Source organism: Sebastes fasciatus, chromosome 4 (assembly GCF_043250625.1).
Source record: "Sebastes fasciatus isolate fSebFas1 chromosome 4, fSebFas1.pri, whole genome shotgun sequence".
NCBI classification, from domain to species: Eukaryota; Metazoa; Chordata; class Actinopteri; order Perciformes; family Sebastidae; genus Sebastes; species Sebastes fasciatus.
This window is the reverse complement of record NC_133798.1, coordinates 32,836,545-32,852,615: the sequence shown is the minus strand read 5'-3', so window position 1 is coordinate 32,852,615 and position 16,071 is coordinate 32,836,545. Positions and strand designations below refer to the sequence as shown.

The following is a 16,071-nucleotide window of genomic DNA, read 5'->3' as shown; positions in this document are numbered from 1 at the left end:
CGGGCTCGCTCTCGCTGCGAGTTTCAAGGAACTGCAAATGTCAGTCATGTTTTTTTTCCCCCTTTATATTTAAAATGTACTCAGTGTTTTCTACTTTTATTCATAAACATTTTCAATAGTGAAACAAAACATGTTCAGGCAAAGACAGAGGGACAACATTTTTGATTCAGGGTCATGTAAATAGTGTTTTGTTTTCCTCAAGGCATTCAAACCAATATTCAAGCCCCGACATGGCGCAACACACTCAATATTCTGTGCTCTCTATAGCTCTCTCGCACACTGCTCTCTCTGTCTTAGCAGTCAATGCACCACAAGTTTAGCATCCATTCGTTTAATCTAATTTCAATACAATACAACATTTGAAATGATACGTGTAAAAAAATATATGTCATCTTACAATACAGTACCATTTAGAGAACGATGGGAAGTAAAACAGACACAGGAAACAACATCTTAGCACACTCGCTCCACTTAACAATATACAGCACAACCTGTTGTAAGGTAGTATCGGTAGGCTTCTACGTACAAACCCGGTACAATTTCATTAGCAGTAGCTGAACAATAATTCATAGATCCTGGCGTATAAAAGGAGTTGTTTTATCCACTGAAAAATTATTTTGTTCATGCACTTTGTACATGCTCCACTGGAAGACAGCTCACGTTTCAAATAACTCAGGTTCCACACGTCATATTCACATTCGTCACTTGCTCGGAGCTTTGGACCCTCACAGCCAATATATTTAAACAAACTTAGACAGTTACCTGCCTGCAAGTGATTCACAAACCTCCGCCCCTTTTTTTTCTCACAGAGATCTGCCGATGCAGTTAGAATGTAATTCTTGACAAATGGACAGGGAAGATGTCCATTTATTAGCTGTAAGTACTCAACAAGAGGGGAGAACATCCTTTAGTATTAAGTGAAATGAGCAGTATAACCGATCCTGTGCACACTGTTCGCTCAAGGCCCCAGGATGGATTGTGGTTTCCAAAACATGCTGCCAATAGCAAAGAATGCTGCACGCAGCAGTTTGCTGACAGCCAGTTGAGGAATTTATGCAGCTTTTGTTGTTATCCCCAAGATGTAAATCTGTCCATAAATCTGCAGCGTGCAGCTAGTTTTGGCTGGCATCTTATTTCAAATAAAGATCAGACAGCAATTTCTCCTCCGGAAATATCAGCCTCACAACACGATTGCTCTACTTGGGCACGAGGCGTATCGAAGCCATCCATTACACTTGTAAAACAGCTAACTGCCCCGCAGTGACATCATGTGTTTATAGCTCATAAGCAGGTAATACGAGGCTGAATTGGCACCATGGTGTGCGTCGTGAAGAATGGACGCGCAGCACAATGTAGATTGTGTTTCCGAGCATCATCCATTCAAACTAGATCCCCTCCAAGGAGCTGATCCATGCAGGTCACGGAATCTTTCACCAAAATGAATAGCGACTTTCCAAGGGAAATGCTGAGGGAAAACAATAAGCTATATTGTGGCGGTGGTGGTGGGCATTCTAATTTCATTTCGGATGGCACATGGGGGATTTGCTGAGGAAGGATTTCGGGGTGGCGGTACAAGCCAATCTGCGAAAGGCCTCGATCTGTGACACTGAACAAGACCTTGAGGGAGAACAGGTGGCTACAGCGGAACAAAGCTTTACAAAGCAGTCGCAGCATGCTTAATGACGATCTGCTTCCACCTTGTGTTCCTAAAGAACGTCAGTGTTATGTAAACATTTACCTCTTTATTGCATTGTTGAGTGATTTCCCGACGCCATTTCAATGTAGAAACTAATCTGTCACTGAACATTGCTCACCGACAGGTTGTAATTACATGAACATGGAAGGTTGTTTTCAAAGCACGGCTCTGAATTGCTTTGAGCGTAGCGGCGATGATCAGTTAACATGTGCAGCGTTATTTCTTGCAAATGTTTGCTGTTAAACAACATAAAGCAAGGTGGGGAATTTGAAAAGGATCTTCAAAGGAAAAAGCCGAGCAAGTTTCCCCAAAGCAGCAGCGTGAAGCGAGAGCAAAGATCACAGAGAGGCAAACCATGTAGGAGCAGAAACATTGAAGCTGTGAGAGCGCAACATTGGGGGGAAGAGCGAATTGAGATCCTATAGCTTCAGGGGAGATGTTGTTTTGCTGGTGTAGAGAGTGAGGCAAACACAGACCAATTTACTGGGGGAAAATTGTGCTGTGGTGGAAAAAAAAAAGAGACCTAAGAGCAGACCTGGCCCATTCTTCACTGTGCAATCTAATCTCAGCTCTTGGAGAAGATGGGTGAAAACAAACATTGTTCTCCTGTCAGCAGCGCTGACGGAACATACTGTACAGCGCCAGTAAAAGGGCTCAGCCCACTCACACGCTCGCCTCTAACACAATGAGGAAGATGATTAAATCTGGAAAGAATATTTGAAACTGAAAAAAAGTTTGGTTTGACATGATGAATATTCAAGGCATCAATGACCTCTGATACTTTCCTGTCGGGGTTTTCAAGGAGGAAAATAATTAAGGGACATTCTCAGAGACAAATCCCAGGGCTACACCTGCAGGCTTAATATCAGTCATGAAAAACTGCTGAAGACACAATAGTTTTAATTGGACCGTATTTTCAAGGAGAACCTGTTTCTGAAAAGTATTTCGTAACACTTCATAATAATCATACTTTCCCCACATTTATAATTAGTGGCTCATAATATTGAGAAAAGCAACAGTGCTCAGCTGTAATAAAATTAATAAAACTGTATGAAATCAGTATTATGAGGTTCATCTTCATTCCTCACTTGAAGCACCTTTCTGAAGAGCCTTCAAAAACATTCATTAATGGTTCGTTGAATCATCCACTAATGACTTACAAATGTGTTGTCAAGGTACTGTAGCAGTATGGTTGAAATTAATGTCATGGTATTGATACTGTATATTGATACTGATCAATCATGATTTAAAATTATGAGATTTATGTTAAATCAACTCAGTCGCCAGAATAAAATGTAGGCATTATACGTTTCTGCAAATCACAGGATACGTTGAATGTGGACTTTTTTAAACCAAAAAAAGTTATCAGCCTTGTATCACGCTTGCAGAAACGCACAATGACACATGGTTAACGTTGCAAAATGATTGGTTCGGTTTAGGCAACAAAACTACTTGGTTATGTTAAAATAATAACACTAACGTAACAACCACAACAACGTAGACGACAACTTAGCGGACTTCCTTACGTAAAGTTACGTAAAAAGCATAACAATGTTATGTAACAAGCCTAACAACGTAACTAGCATAAATAAATAACAACTGCCTTTAGCGAACTTCCATATGTAACAAGCGTAAAGTCAATGTTTACTTTTGGTTAGGTTTAGGAAAAGATTGTGGTTTGGTACGTAATTGGTGTTAGTTAAGTACGTAAGTTACGTAACAAAACTAGCGGCCTCCTGGGTGAAAGTCGGATAGTTTGTTTGACCCATCCACCACACCTACCACCAAACCTCAGTGGACTTTCTTTCTTGTTATACTCGTTATTTTACCCCGCACTTGCTCTGACTGAATGCAAAAACATCCATATTTGCAGAAACGTACAATGCCAACATCTTTTCCTGCCGACTTACACCTGACAAAACTCTTTAAATGCGTAAAACACAACCTTCTTAACTTCAGTTACATTTTGCTTGGAACCATAAAAGTATAAAGCTGATGTGGTTTTATAGCCTATTGTCATTATTGTCAACAAATCCCATGAAAAGCCAAAAAACAAAAATATGTTAGTCCATCTCTAGTTCCAGACTTCCTTTCTCTGTTTGTGGATCTCAACCCAAAGCCCATTCATTCCTACTGAAAACCTTAATCTTTAAAAGCTATTTTCAGCTGTAGATTAATACACATTTGGTGCTCTAGTGAGTATTTACACCAGCAGGATGGTGTATGAAGGATTGACTCAAAATACAGTGCCCAAGGTTATTGTGATGAAGTGTGAACATGTCACCCAATGAAACGCAATGGCTCACTAATTTTAAAAGTTTGAAAAGTTAGTGGGTTTAATCCATTGTTGGTTTTGGTCTTTTCATAGGATTTGTACAGAAAAATGTTGTAAAACAATAACATATAATACCTCTCAAAGTTGATAAAACACAACACTGAATTATCGCCCAGCCCTACATTAAGGACAGCTTTCAATATGTGAAATAAATAAAGGTTTATGGAACATTTAAGAAAGCATACGTTCATGAATACTCTGAGGTCAGCTGAACAGTCCTTAAGAATGACTGGGAAGATGCTCCACTAAGGTTACAACTTGCAGGTATAAAAAACTATAGATTGATTTGGCAATCAAAATGAGTATCAATAAATACATACAAAATGAATAAATAAACCTGGAAATACATACATTAGTAAATAATAATATTAATAATAATAATAAAAACCTTTGCCTCTATGACATACTAAGAGTCTTTGAGTGTAGTCCTTATTGGTTGGGGGGTTGTGTAGTCCATAAACTTATACTTCTAATAATGAGCCATTCTTTCTGACTGGCCGTCACCACGATGCGAACACACTCAATGTCAAAGGCAATTTTGTGGTCTACGTCTTGAACCTCAATGTTGCCGTTTTTAAACTCCCCTAACGTGATATAAGAGGAGCATTGTTTCCCTTTTTTAGTCCCAACTAGTTTCTCTCCCACCTCCAGAGCTCCGTGGTGAAGAATGTCATTCTGGCGGTCGTCAGAACCAGTAGCGATCTTAATTTTACTAATTTTGGTGGATTTATTAAAGACTATGACAAAGAAGTCTCCCGTGGAAGGAGGCTTCCCCCAGAAATACTCATCAACAGTGCTGTACGCCTTGGTGGCGTCATAGTTTTCAAAGACGTTGATGTTTGTGTAAAGGCTGGAGGGAGGGTTGTCGGGAATGTCGATGGAGTCTTCCTCGAAGTCATCGTCCTTCAGCTTGTTCTCGGCTCCTTTGTAAGAGGAGTAGTAGCCCATGTGCTGGAACAGCGAGGGCTTGAAGCGGATCACGTCCTTCTGGGCCAGCAGACCCCTGAAGTGGATGAGGAGCCAGTCGCAGGGCATTTCCTGGTAGAACATGAGGAGGAAATGAGCCAGACGCGGCAGGTCTCTGGAGTGGTACAGCTTGCCGATGTAGCCCAGCTTGGAGAACTCCAGCATCACCCAGTAGGAACCCTCTCTGGAGGTGATCACCTTCTTCAGCGCCGTCAGGAAGTTCCTGGAGCAGCGCACGTCGTCCTCTAGCATCATGTAGAAGTGAGAGAGGTTCGTGCAGAAGTTGAGGAGGAAAGCGTAGTCCACGTTCTGCTTGGAGCGGAAACGGACCCGGTCCTCCGGGTCGTTGTAGTTCCTTTTCAAGCCGTCCAGAGACGGGTAGTACTCCTCTGGGGCCTGGATCACCAGGAGGCGTCCCGCTATGATGTGGTGGGCGAACTTCCTGGTGATTTCCTGCACCAGGTTCTCACACCAGACCAGGTCAAAGTCTGCCAGGTGGACCACGACCACGATCTCTTTGAGTTCCTCGTAACTGGACTGATCAAAGATGGATTTGATCGTCTCCAGAAGGTAGTTTCCTCTTTTTCTTTTGACTGATGACAACCCAATGGTGAGATACTCTGTGGAAAAAAAGCATTTCATATTATCCTAATGTCAACAGAAATGCTTTCAAATGACCAATTTTAAATATATTGTATAGCAGCCTGGTCTCCTAAAACTGATGTCTCATAGAATGAACAAATGACACGGTAAATTGGAAGTCTTTTCGCGTGCAATCACAACGCCTTTTGACGTGTCATGTGTACGCCATGTAGTCTGTCATCAGTTAACGTTGACTTATTTTAATTTACATCTGTAGCATTCTTCAACAAACATACTTATTTTAAGCCAACCAATGATGTTTTAACTAAACCTAACCAAGTAGTTTTGTTGCCGTTTTGTTTTGTTTGAATTTACATCGTTAATATCATGTTAAAAACTGCTACCGTAATCGGGGGGAAAATATGTTTCCCTCGAAATGAAATTGAGAATGCAGTTTAGTTGTATGATGTCATAATTTTGTCGGAGACGTGGTTGAGCATAGACATAAAATGACTCGTTAGAGAAGTTGAATAATTTCAAACTCAAGACTGCTCCCCAGAAAATAAATTGTAGCTGTAATTTAAGCAAGGTCCACTCACTCACTTTTTTCCAGGGCTTTCAACTACATCTCACAGTCTTCATCAGCTGATCTTCCCCACATATATAATCACATATTATCAACTGTTATCAAGCCCACCCACTAATGGAGACTGTGAGATGCAGTTGAAATCTCCAGAGAAAGCTAGCATTATATTGTTAATACATTTTTCAATCAGGAATATTCATGATGACAAATGTATTACAGTTTTTTACAGTCAACATGTTGTGGCTCAGACTTCAAATTAGAGCTTTGTGCTTGTTGTAGTTAAAACGTCACATTTGGTGACTAAATCATGGTGTACTGGAGTGGAGGAGTGCGTAGTGTTTAATTTTGAGGTAAAAAAAAGTCTCAGTGGAGCAGTTGCGTTTTATCGCTGTGCTTTGAATCCCCACGTCACAGATTTTTAAGTTTTAGTTCTTATTCTCAGCTCGTTTTCACCGCAGCCGTATGACTTACTGCAACTCCCCCAAGCTCATGAAAAACAGTCGATGTAAATTTCTCTTCAAACAAACACTAAACTTACTCTTGCGGTTCAGCGGGGTTCCAGCGAGATAACGATACGTGACATTAATGGTTCCAGAGAAATTACTCAGGTCTCTGAAGGTGTGAACGTATCGCTCTGAGCTCGAAGGGTGTACTGATGATTCCCTGAGCTGCCTTTTATCTCCTTCCTGGAACACAACATGAAAAACACAACATTACTTTGCATTACGAACAGAAGAGAAAAAAAGAACATGTACAAGCTGTAAGAACTACTGCAGAAAAAGGGACTGGGAAGTCATCTCGAAAAATTCCAATTTCTACAGTGAATAATTCAAATGAGGGGGAAGACTTTTTACCTTTTTAAATTTGTCTCTAACATCCTATTCAAACTTGACAATATGTGTTTTGACGTGGCGGAGCTAACCCTTAACGTTTGAAGACAAAAGGAGCCTTAAAACCCCTTCAGGCAGTTTGCATAGCCAAGCAAATGGACTTGAGAGGAGCACCAGAGAGCTGGAAATGCAAACTACCGCTTAATAATTTAAATAACAAACACAGATAATGTACTGTGATCACCAAGTTTTGATGGCATCATGAATAAGAAATAAATGATGATTTCAACTTGGGTCCACGTTATGAAAATTTAAACATGTTTCCTTTAAAACAAGCAATTATAAAAGGGACAACATGGGTGGAGAACAAGAACACATTTGGTTTCAAAAGCATATTTTGGTCAAATTTGTTGTTGATGGAATACACATACTAAGTGAGTGTTTCATCTGAAATTGTAATTTGGGAAATGCTCAAAACAAAAAAAATCTACTAACCAGCACGTAGCCATCTTCGATGTAGAGGTTGAGGAAGAGGAGGAAGGTGATGAGGAAGCCGAGGAAGGGGATAGTGGAGCGTTTCCTCAGACACCTCATCTTGTCCAGGGATTTCCACACCAGCCTCATGCTGTACTGGCTCTCACTGGGATCTGCATGAGGAGAACACAAGAAAGGACACGTTAGACCGGCGTGCTCTGAATGTCGTCAGACGCCGCATGCCAATAATTCGCCTTTTTGTCAAGCATCAACAGATTGTGGGGGGAATTAATTTTCGCACCATACGGCCATGTAAGACGTGTTCATCTTCCACTAGCATCACAATTATCCTTCAACAGACGTCTAATGAGGTGTGTTGACGTCGAGTGGTGTGTTTTTTTATTCATGGACCAAATTCTCTGATTGGCAAATCACTTGAGGGAATAACTAAAGGCACAGCAGGACATAAAGGATATTGACATGCCAAACAATGGATTACTGATGCAAATCAAATGTTTCTTCACTAATAACAATGGAATTATACGCCACTTGGTAGCTGCGTTTGTTCCCAACTCTACTGGTGTTTGTAGCTGTTGATGAAGGGTCGACGGCCAGCATTTCAATACATTCTTATGCTGCGGTGGTCAAAAAAGAGATGCTTCTGTCTGCTCTTATCAGCTAGCTTACTCCTCTTTGTTGTGGAAATGTGACTTTTTCTGTTACGGGCCACCGTCACTCACGGGAAAAGCCAATTCAATTTTCAGTTCAGTTCACCTTATTTCAGATTTGTGGTCCATAGAAGAAAGAGATAAAAGGCAAAAGATGAAAATAAAAAGAGACAAAAGTGTAAAATGGATGATTACTCTCATTAATCTATTAATTTATACTAATTACAATTTGATTTATCAATCAATCAATCATTTATTTATAAGATAAAAAACAAAATAGAGAAAAATGCAGCCAGCAAACCCCAGACTTTTAACCAGGAGACCGGTGTTCGAGACCAGTGTTTTGCTTTGTAAGTTACGTTAAGGACGTTTGTCACGTTTTTTCCGTAGTTGTGTTACGTTGTTTCCGTACGTATTTAACTTAGTTTACGTACTTACTTTAAGCCCAACCATGACATTTTTCCTTAACCTAACTAAGTGGTTTTGTTGCCTAAACATAACTGCGGGTGTTTGCGTGGGGTACGAGTGACACACGAAAAGTGGCATACAAATGACGCGGGAATTAAAAAGAAAATGCATTTTCATGACATGCGTAATGTCCGTGTAATGTTGTGCTATTTATACGCCTTGCTGTGAGCCCAGGTTGCTGCGTAAGTCCAACTAGGGAGGAAGAGGACGGGTTAAACATGGCACTTTCACCCAGGACACTGGTGTTTATGTCCTGTGTGAAACCAAAAGAAACGTACTCAATTTAACCCAAAACTTGATCCTTTACTAAACCTAACCAAGACGTTTTGTTGCCTAAACCTAAACGTAACTGAGAATGCAGTTTTGAAATACCAAAAGCGCCACGAGCAGTTAAAACACTATAACGTTCATATACACGTATGTAGAAATGTTGATGTGAAACGTATTTTTGGTTCAAAAACGTTGAGATTAAACTTATCCGTGGTTTGCGAAAACGTACAATGCCAACATTTTTATTCCAAAACCCAAATTATTCAATTTACATTGATATAGCAAAAAAGCAACAACAAAGGCTCTCATTTGAGAAGCTGGAACCCTTTTTGGCATTTTTGCTTCATAAAGGACTGATTCAGTTTCTCCATCCCTTTTGATCAAAAGCCAGTTCAAGGTCCTTTTAAAGCTGTGATTATATTTGATAAAAACAACAACAATACGTACAGTACAAGAACACTTTTCTTTTAGCATTATGAAGGATAGGGAGATGGTGGACATGAAGGGCCGGACTAGATCTCACAAGAGATTTTGTTGGAGCTTTCTTGTAAACAACTATTCAATGCCCTGATCAATTAAAAGTTACTATAAATAAAAGGAGAACAGGAGGTGGTTGTGAGTGGGGAGTTGAAGGATGGACGCCGGTACAATCTAATGCAATCTACTGCAACCTCTATAAGTATTATTACCTTCGAGAAGCTTATGATATTCAATTCTTGAGAGTCAGACTTATGCTGATATGGTGGGGGGGGGATGTATATGGGGGGGATACAATCATAGCTAAATGTTACAACCTTGTCAGAAGCTAAACACAGAAACTCATATAGTTTCATAGTAAATTGATTTATACTCCTAACTTGTTAATAAATGATCTGTGGAGTGTTCTCCTGGCCCTTAGACAGATAAAACAAAGAAATCACAGGCTATCCGATGTTGACAGCTAAACGTACATACATCAGGAGGCTTATGAGCATCAATGAAAGCTATAACATATACAGCTTTCAGCCAGAACAGATATATGCATCAGGCTCAGCCACAACAGGATTGGCAACTCCGCATGACAACTGCACAACTGCGACTGACTGAGGGAGAAACAGCAGCAGCAGCAGCAGCAGCAGTAGTAACAGCCTACAGATGTAACAATGGCGTTTGCTCTTTTCTTTGCCAGCAATTAGGCATCAGCATGCGCTTTTGTTCCACTGCTGCAAAACCCCAGAGATGCCTAATAGAATACAAACTACCTCTAAGCTCCATTCAATGACCACACACACATCGATCACTTGCACCGGGAGTCAGCCTCACCTGGGATTCGGCTAGTCAATACCTCTTTGTGCGCACTTGAAAACTGAATTTAACATATCCATCCACTGCAGCCTGTTATGTGCTATTTTCTACCCGTTGTGATTTAAAATGGCCCGCAATTATCAGTAATTACAATATTTAGCAGTTGTTTTGCTTTCTGCTCACACAGTATGACAGTATCTACAGTATATGTAAGAATCTGCTTCAGTTGTGAACTAGTTAATGGCTGCAATTTTATATAAAAATGGTATTCAAGGCACATATCTGTTGTGAAATAAAGATGCTATAGAGTGCAAATGTTTAACATGTTTAAATGTTTTCAATTCCACAATCCAATTTAATCAAGAGTAGTCAGTTTGAAGTGGTCTGATTAGACTTCCCCATTTTCAACAGACTCTCTGAAAATGTGTGTATAACTATTGAAAATAAAATCTGATTAATAGCCCAGCCCTACGGAGCACAATATTGCAAACATTGGCTGGCATTCAGTGTTGGACCTACACAAGCACATACTGCCAGTCTTGGAACAGTTTAACTCTTATCTCTTATTGGCTGACTTCACGTTACCCTCAGCCTAACAAGAACTCATCTTCTGATTTAACAGTTGGACAGATCGAGGAATGAACCTGCTGAGTCTAACCTGTGGGGCTCTACATCTTAGATGGCAAAAGCTGATCTTCTCCAAATAAAACATGAGAATCTGATGCAGTTCTACCAGCTAGAGTAAACATTTGCCTAGGCAAGTGTTTCACCCACAATATGTTATCATATTTGTAAGAATAATCTATCTTTGTGAGCTATTGTGTTACCAACAATGTGTCCGTACAGACAGAATGCCCTGAATACAAGCTAAAGCAGATGCCTTGTCTCCATTTTATGTGTGGCGTGTTTCCAGTAAATTGCAGAGTTCTGCCGGAGAAAGCTGAGTGCAGCATGATGATGAGAAGAAATCATTAGAGCCACTTTGGAGGAATCTCAGCTGATGGCTACAAGTACGAGAGTCCTCCTTACACCGCGGCTCAGGTAACTCTTTGCTTCTCAGCGCCTGCCTCGTCTTCTTCGGTGAGAACTCAGCAGCAGCTCTTTCCTTTTGCACAAACATAAGCTGTGTTGAGACGCCCTGACCTACAATAAAACTAAATGCGTGATCCAGTGGGGAGAGCTACAATTAAACTACTTTTCTGCTTCGTGTTTGAGGGGAGTTGATCTCTCAGATTGGGGTTTTGGGCGTCTATCCTGATGATACAAGACAAAGCGAGGCGCCTCTCTTGATTCAATAATTCAGTGTGGGCTCAGAGCAGGAAGAGGATGAGATGCTCATCCTGCCAAAGGCGCAGCTGGGAAACATGCTCGCTTCTCCTACCCTAGATTTAACTGTGACTGAGATGCACGGCAGAACACCTATAACATCATCATCCCTATTTCCTTTTTTGGAACATGGAATAGGTATATATATGGATATATGGATGACGGCATGGATTCACTGCGAGCATCCATTTACAAGAGGGAGGCATGCATGTGTTGTTGTGTTCATTCTTGTGGCATGAATCCAGAGTGGAACTGCAGCAGTGAAATGGACTAAGTGTGTTTTAATGGGTGTGTCATCCTGGCAGTCACACACTCCCTCAGATGTCCCCAGCACCATTTCAGGACACGGCACACTTCCAGCGGGCTGGGGCTGTTAAATATCCATTATGCACTGTGTGTGTGAACTGGACCAAATAAACCACAACACTGCCTCTCTGCTCGGTTATACCCAGCAACACGCTGTGCACTTAACTCGTATCAGCTGTCTGTCCCGACCTCCTTTTGAAAACCGTGCTCTCAGTAAGAGGTTAAATCCAGTTAGATTGACACAAAGGGAGCTCGGTGGCGACAACACTGTGACAAAAGCAGAGTGCGCTAGCCCAAAGGATCTCACAAATTCAATTAGATTTTCATTCTTGTGGCTAAAATGTTCAATTTGAATCAAGATTTCTCAAACCTTGCATTTTTCAATTCAATATACTCAGCCATTTGTTGTCATTTATTTTGACTTTTTTGGATTCCTTCTGATTGTTAGCTCCTGGAAGAGATAAGATGTCCTCTAAGGAAACTATCACCTGGTTGTATCGAACCGTGACTACTGCCTTGGGGTTTGGAAATGGCTCTCAGCTGGAAATCTTCTGCCCATCAATCCTTGACGTCACAGCAAGCTGAGTGTTGCTGTGCAGAAAAATAATTACACGAGGGAGTGAAAACGAGAAACAAGGGAATTGGAACATTACTTGAAGAGCTCTTTGTAGACCAGTATCATGATGAAGATGAAAAATTAATGTTCCCAACGTTCCCACAAGTGCCTTGTACAATTAGGAGCAAATCCTGTTTTTTTAGGAGAACTCGTGTAACACCATCACCCTGATCCTGCAGCTAAAAGAGTGTAATACTTTTAGGACTGCAACTACTGATTATTTTCAATATCAATCTATAAATTATATATTTTTTGTATAATAATTTAGTCTTAAATGTCAGAAAATAGCGAAAAATGTTCATCACAAGATCCCAGAGCCCCAAGCGTAGCTTCAAAATGCTTGTTTTGCCGACCAACAGTCCGGAAAAAAAAAATATATATAAAAAATATATATTTAATTTATCATTATGAAAAATCAGCAAAATGCACCCATTTCAAATGTTATCAGCTGATTGAATGGGCGTTATCGTTAAGTGAAACTTAAACGAATTAAAACAAAATAACTTTAGGTTTGGGCAACAAAACTACTTGGTTAGGTTTAGGAAAAGATTGTGGTATTGGTTAAAAATAAGTATGTTTGTTACGTAAAGTAACTATAACTTGTTATAAATCTTACGAAAATTGCTTTTCCTACAAATGTCCAATCAATTTCTGCTCCAGTCTTTACAAAATAAACTTCCGTCTTCACAAGAAACCACGTCGATACATTAAGGCAAGAAAACCACCCAGTTAGGTTAAGGAAAAATCGTATTTAAGTTACGCAACAACAGAAGTGGCATAAGAACGTTGTTTGTGTTAAAACAACACGGGAAGTGATGTAACTTAAGTATGGAAGTAACATGACATATAAATCAACACTGACTTCTTGTTTCATGCAGGACACAAACAGCTGCCTCCTGGGCGAAAGTCTGGTGTTTTTTGACCCACCCGTCCACCCCGACCTCCTCCCTATGCAGCGTTCGCCGCTCTTTATACTTCCTCGTTCGCAATTACTTGGATTACGTACAAATTGATTACAAATTACAGTGCATTTGCTTTTCGTAGGTATCTACGAATGGTGAAACACCCTGGAATAGATGATAACGGCCTTCTGAACCTTCTAGTAGGTGTAGCAGACCCCTTCTAACCCATATCTATGAGGCTGATAAAGCCCATTCAATCGGCTGATAAGAAAATCCCACATTTGATAGTATGTATGTCTGATAAAGTAGGACCTAGTTTATATATATATATATATATATATATATATATATATATATATATTCCATTATTTTTCTGTGTTCCAGGCAAAAAGTACCTTGGCAAGCTATCTCTGGATTCATCCTCAGTGTCCTCCATGCTTCTTTGGCAGCCCGTATGAGATGACTGATCCAGGAATTGTCTTCCTTTCCCCTGCTACACCCCCTCCCTCTAATGGTGAAATCTGACAGAGGCAGACTTCAAATGGAAAACAAGGAGCTCCCCAGTGAGGAGAAGGCAATTATGGTCTGGCCTGATGTGCAACCTAATGCCAAGAATTCTATATCACACCAAAAAAACAAAAGCAAAACAAAAGGCCTTCCATTCCCTCTCCATTCGTAATGGCTTGATTGCTGCCGAGTGGAAGCAATCCTCCTGCATGCCAACGATACCACTATTTGTTTTCGAGTGCTGTGAAAGGCGAAGCGTAGAGCAGAGTAAATGGAAAAAAAAAGGTAAGAACTGAGCAGAGCGGCACTAACATGCCACAAACATGAGTCGAGCTCCACAGTAATTTCACATCCCATCTTCCCAAGGTTGTTCCTTTTTAAAGTTATTTCAACAAAAGTGAAACCACAATGTCAGGATGCCTCGGAGAACAAGTGGCTTGGTTGAGGAGTAACACCTGCAAAACCTGAATCTGAAGAAATCTGAATAGATTGCTTTTTAAAAAAAAAAAAATTTGTTGTGTACAGTATCAGCATAATGAATTCATTCCTTTGAATGGCGGCGGGGAACTGAGAAAAGCAGAATAATGAAGATAAGATTTGAAATGAAATGCTTTCCTCTGGGAGTCTCAGGTACACACAACATAGAGTCCCTCCATGTGTTATTCAGAAATCAAAATAACCTCTTAACAAACACTTTTCTTGCCTGCTTGAATCAACTCTCAACTTTCGATTTAGGCCACGCCGCTTTTAAAATGTGAAGCTGCGTCTCTGTAATGGGAAAACCTAGACGGGAAACTCATTGTGAATAAGAAAAGGGGAAAAGATTAATAAAATGGGTAGCAGAAAGCAATTCTCTCTCATTTCATCTTGTTATCTGTTTTACATTATTTCCCCTCGGTATCCTGCACCTTGCAGATATACAGCTCTGCACAAATAATCAATTAAGCCTGCAGATTTGCGGGGATTCAGCAGTTGCTTTGTGTCAGGCCTTTAGCCACTTTCAATGGATTTTCTTTCTCGATAAAAAGCCGAGAGTAACAAAGGCTTTTGTTGATAACAAAATTGTGGCGCAGGGCGGAATAATAAATCCCTTTATTATGAAATGGCTGTTTTGTTAATAATTCAAATTGGTCAAACAGTTTACCAATTACTACATTCTTACAGCGTGCCACACAAAGGAATCTGTCATCTACAAAGACATGGCGACCCTTGTCAGACATCCACGCCCCTTATAGAAACACGGAAATGATCTTAATTATCGGGAAGCAATGGGGAATTGTCAGAGAGGGTGTTATCAACGCACTGTGTGGTAAATTAAACCCGGAAATCTGTGTTACTGGGAGATCCACCATGTAATTCCTGTAACCCTTGTGTGTCACAACAGTCAATCATGTTTGAGGTGGATGACCTGTCATCTCATCATGTTATCTCTTATTTTGCTTTTTGCTTTTGTGTCTGTAAGCTGTCAAGTGCTTTTTCTGATCATAAAGTGGTCCCAGACCTGGTGTGCTTTACAGCTCCCGGCTGCATCAAACTTCGGAGGCCAGACGGTCTCACCAAGGACCCAAACAGATGTACCACGCCGCGACAGCAGCAGCAGCAGTAACACCACCCTCCCCTTTCGGCTCCCTGTGCTGGGCCTGTCACCGCTGTCAGCAGCTTGAGCTCACTCATTCTAATGGGAGGAGGAGGTGTTGCGGAGGTGGCGGTAGAGGGGAGAGTGTGTGTATGTGTGTGCCGAATGTGATGCGTTCCCCATGGATGCGCTGTCCAAGTGCGCCACCATCCCCCCACCACCAACCGCCACCGCTACCACCACCACCACCACCACCACCACCACCGTTGCCCTCAGGGGAGAAACAAGCAGTCCAGTGACAACGGCACTTCCAGCTGTTCTCCCATAAGGTCCCAGTGTGCAAGATGAGCCTTGGAGCGTTAAAAAAACACCCCAAATGGTCTCAGCCAGTCAGGCTCTCTAAAATACAAGAATATTTCTAAGCGCCGCCAAACAGCCTTTTTCTATTCAGTGTCCTTGTCTTTCTACCCTCATACAGCGAGAGGACAGTGCCTTGTTCTCGTTCCAGGATGCGTTGGAGACATCAACAAAGCTTTTCAATTCATCAGCATTAAGGCTTGTTTATTTTTCCAGGCCAGCACTGGCACAGGTGGCGGAAGCTGGAGTACATTCTCATGAAATACTAAGCATGTGCCACCCGTTGATGCTACCGTCAGAGCAATCAAGCATCAAAACATTC

At 41.0% G+C, this 16,071-nt stretch overlaps 1 protein-coding gene across 4 annotated transcripts in view; it reads right to left on the bottom strand.

Moving 5' to 3' along the window:
• Positions 1-315: 315 nt before the first annotated feature.
• Positions 316-16,071, bottom strand: part of mgat4c (mgat4 family member C) — a 127,744-nt gene continuing 111,988 nt past the window's right edge. For 3 of the 4 annotated variants that reach the window (XM_074633702.1, XM_074633706.1, XM_074633705.1), the window contains 3 exons: positions 7,491-7,642; positions 6,704-6,851; positions 3,356-5,617 (listed from right to left, as the gene is read on the bottom strand). In XM_074633702.1, the coding sequence (XP_074489803.1) occupies positions 4,461-5,617; positions 6,704-6,851; positions 7,491-7,619 (1,434 nt within the window). In that variant the 5' untranslated portion in view covers positions 7,620-7,642 and the 3' untranslated portion in view covers positions 3,356-4,460. Of the gene's footprint in view, positions 5,618-6,703; positions 6,852-7,490; positions 7,643-16,071 lie in introns of all 4 variants that reach the window. The other variant, XM_074633704.1, reaches the window with a different exon arrangement.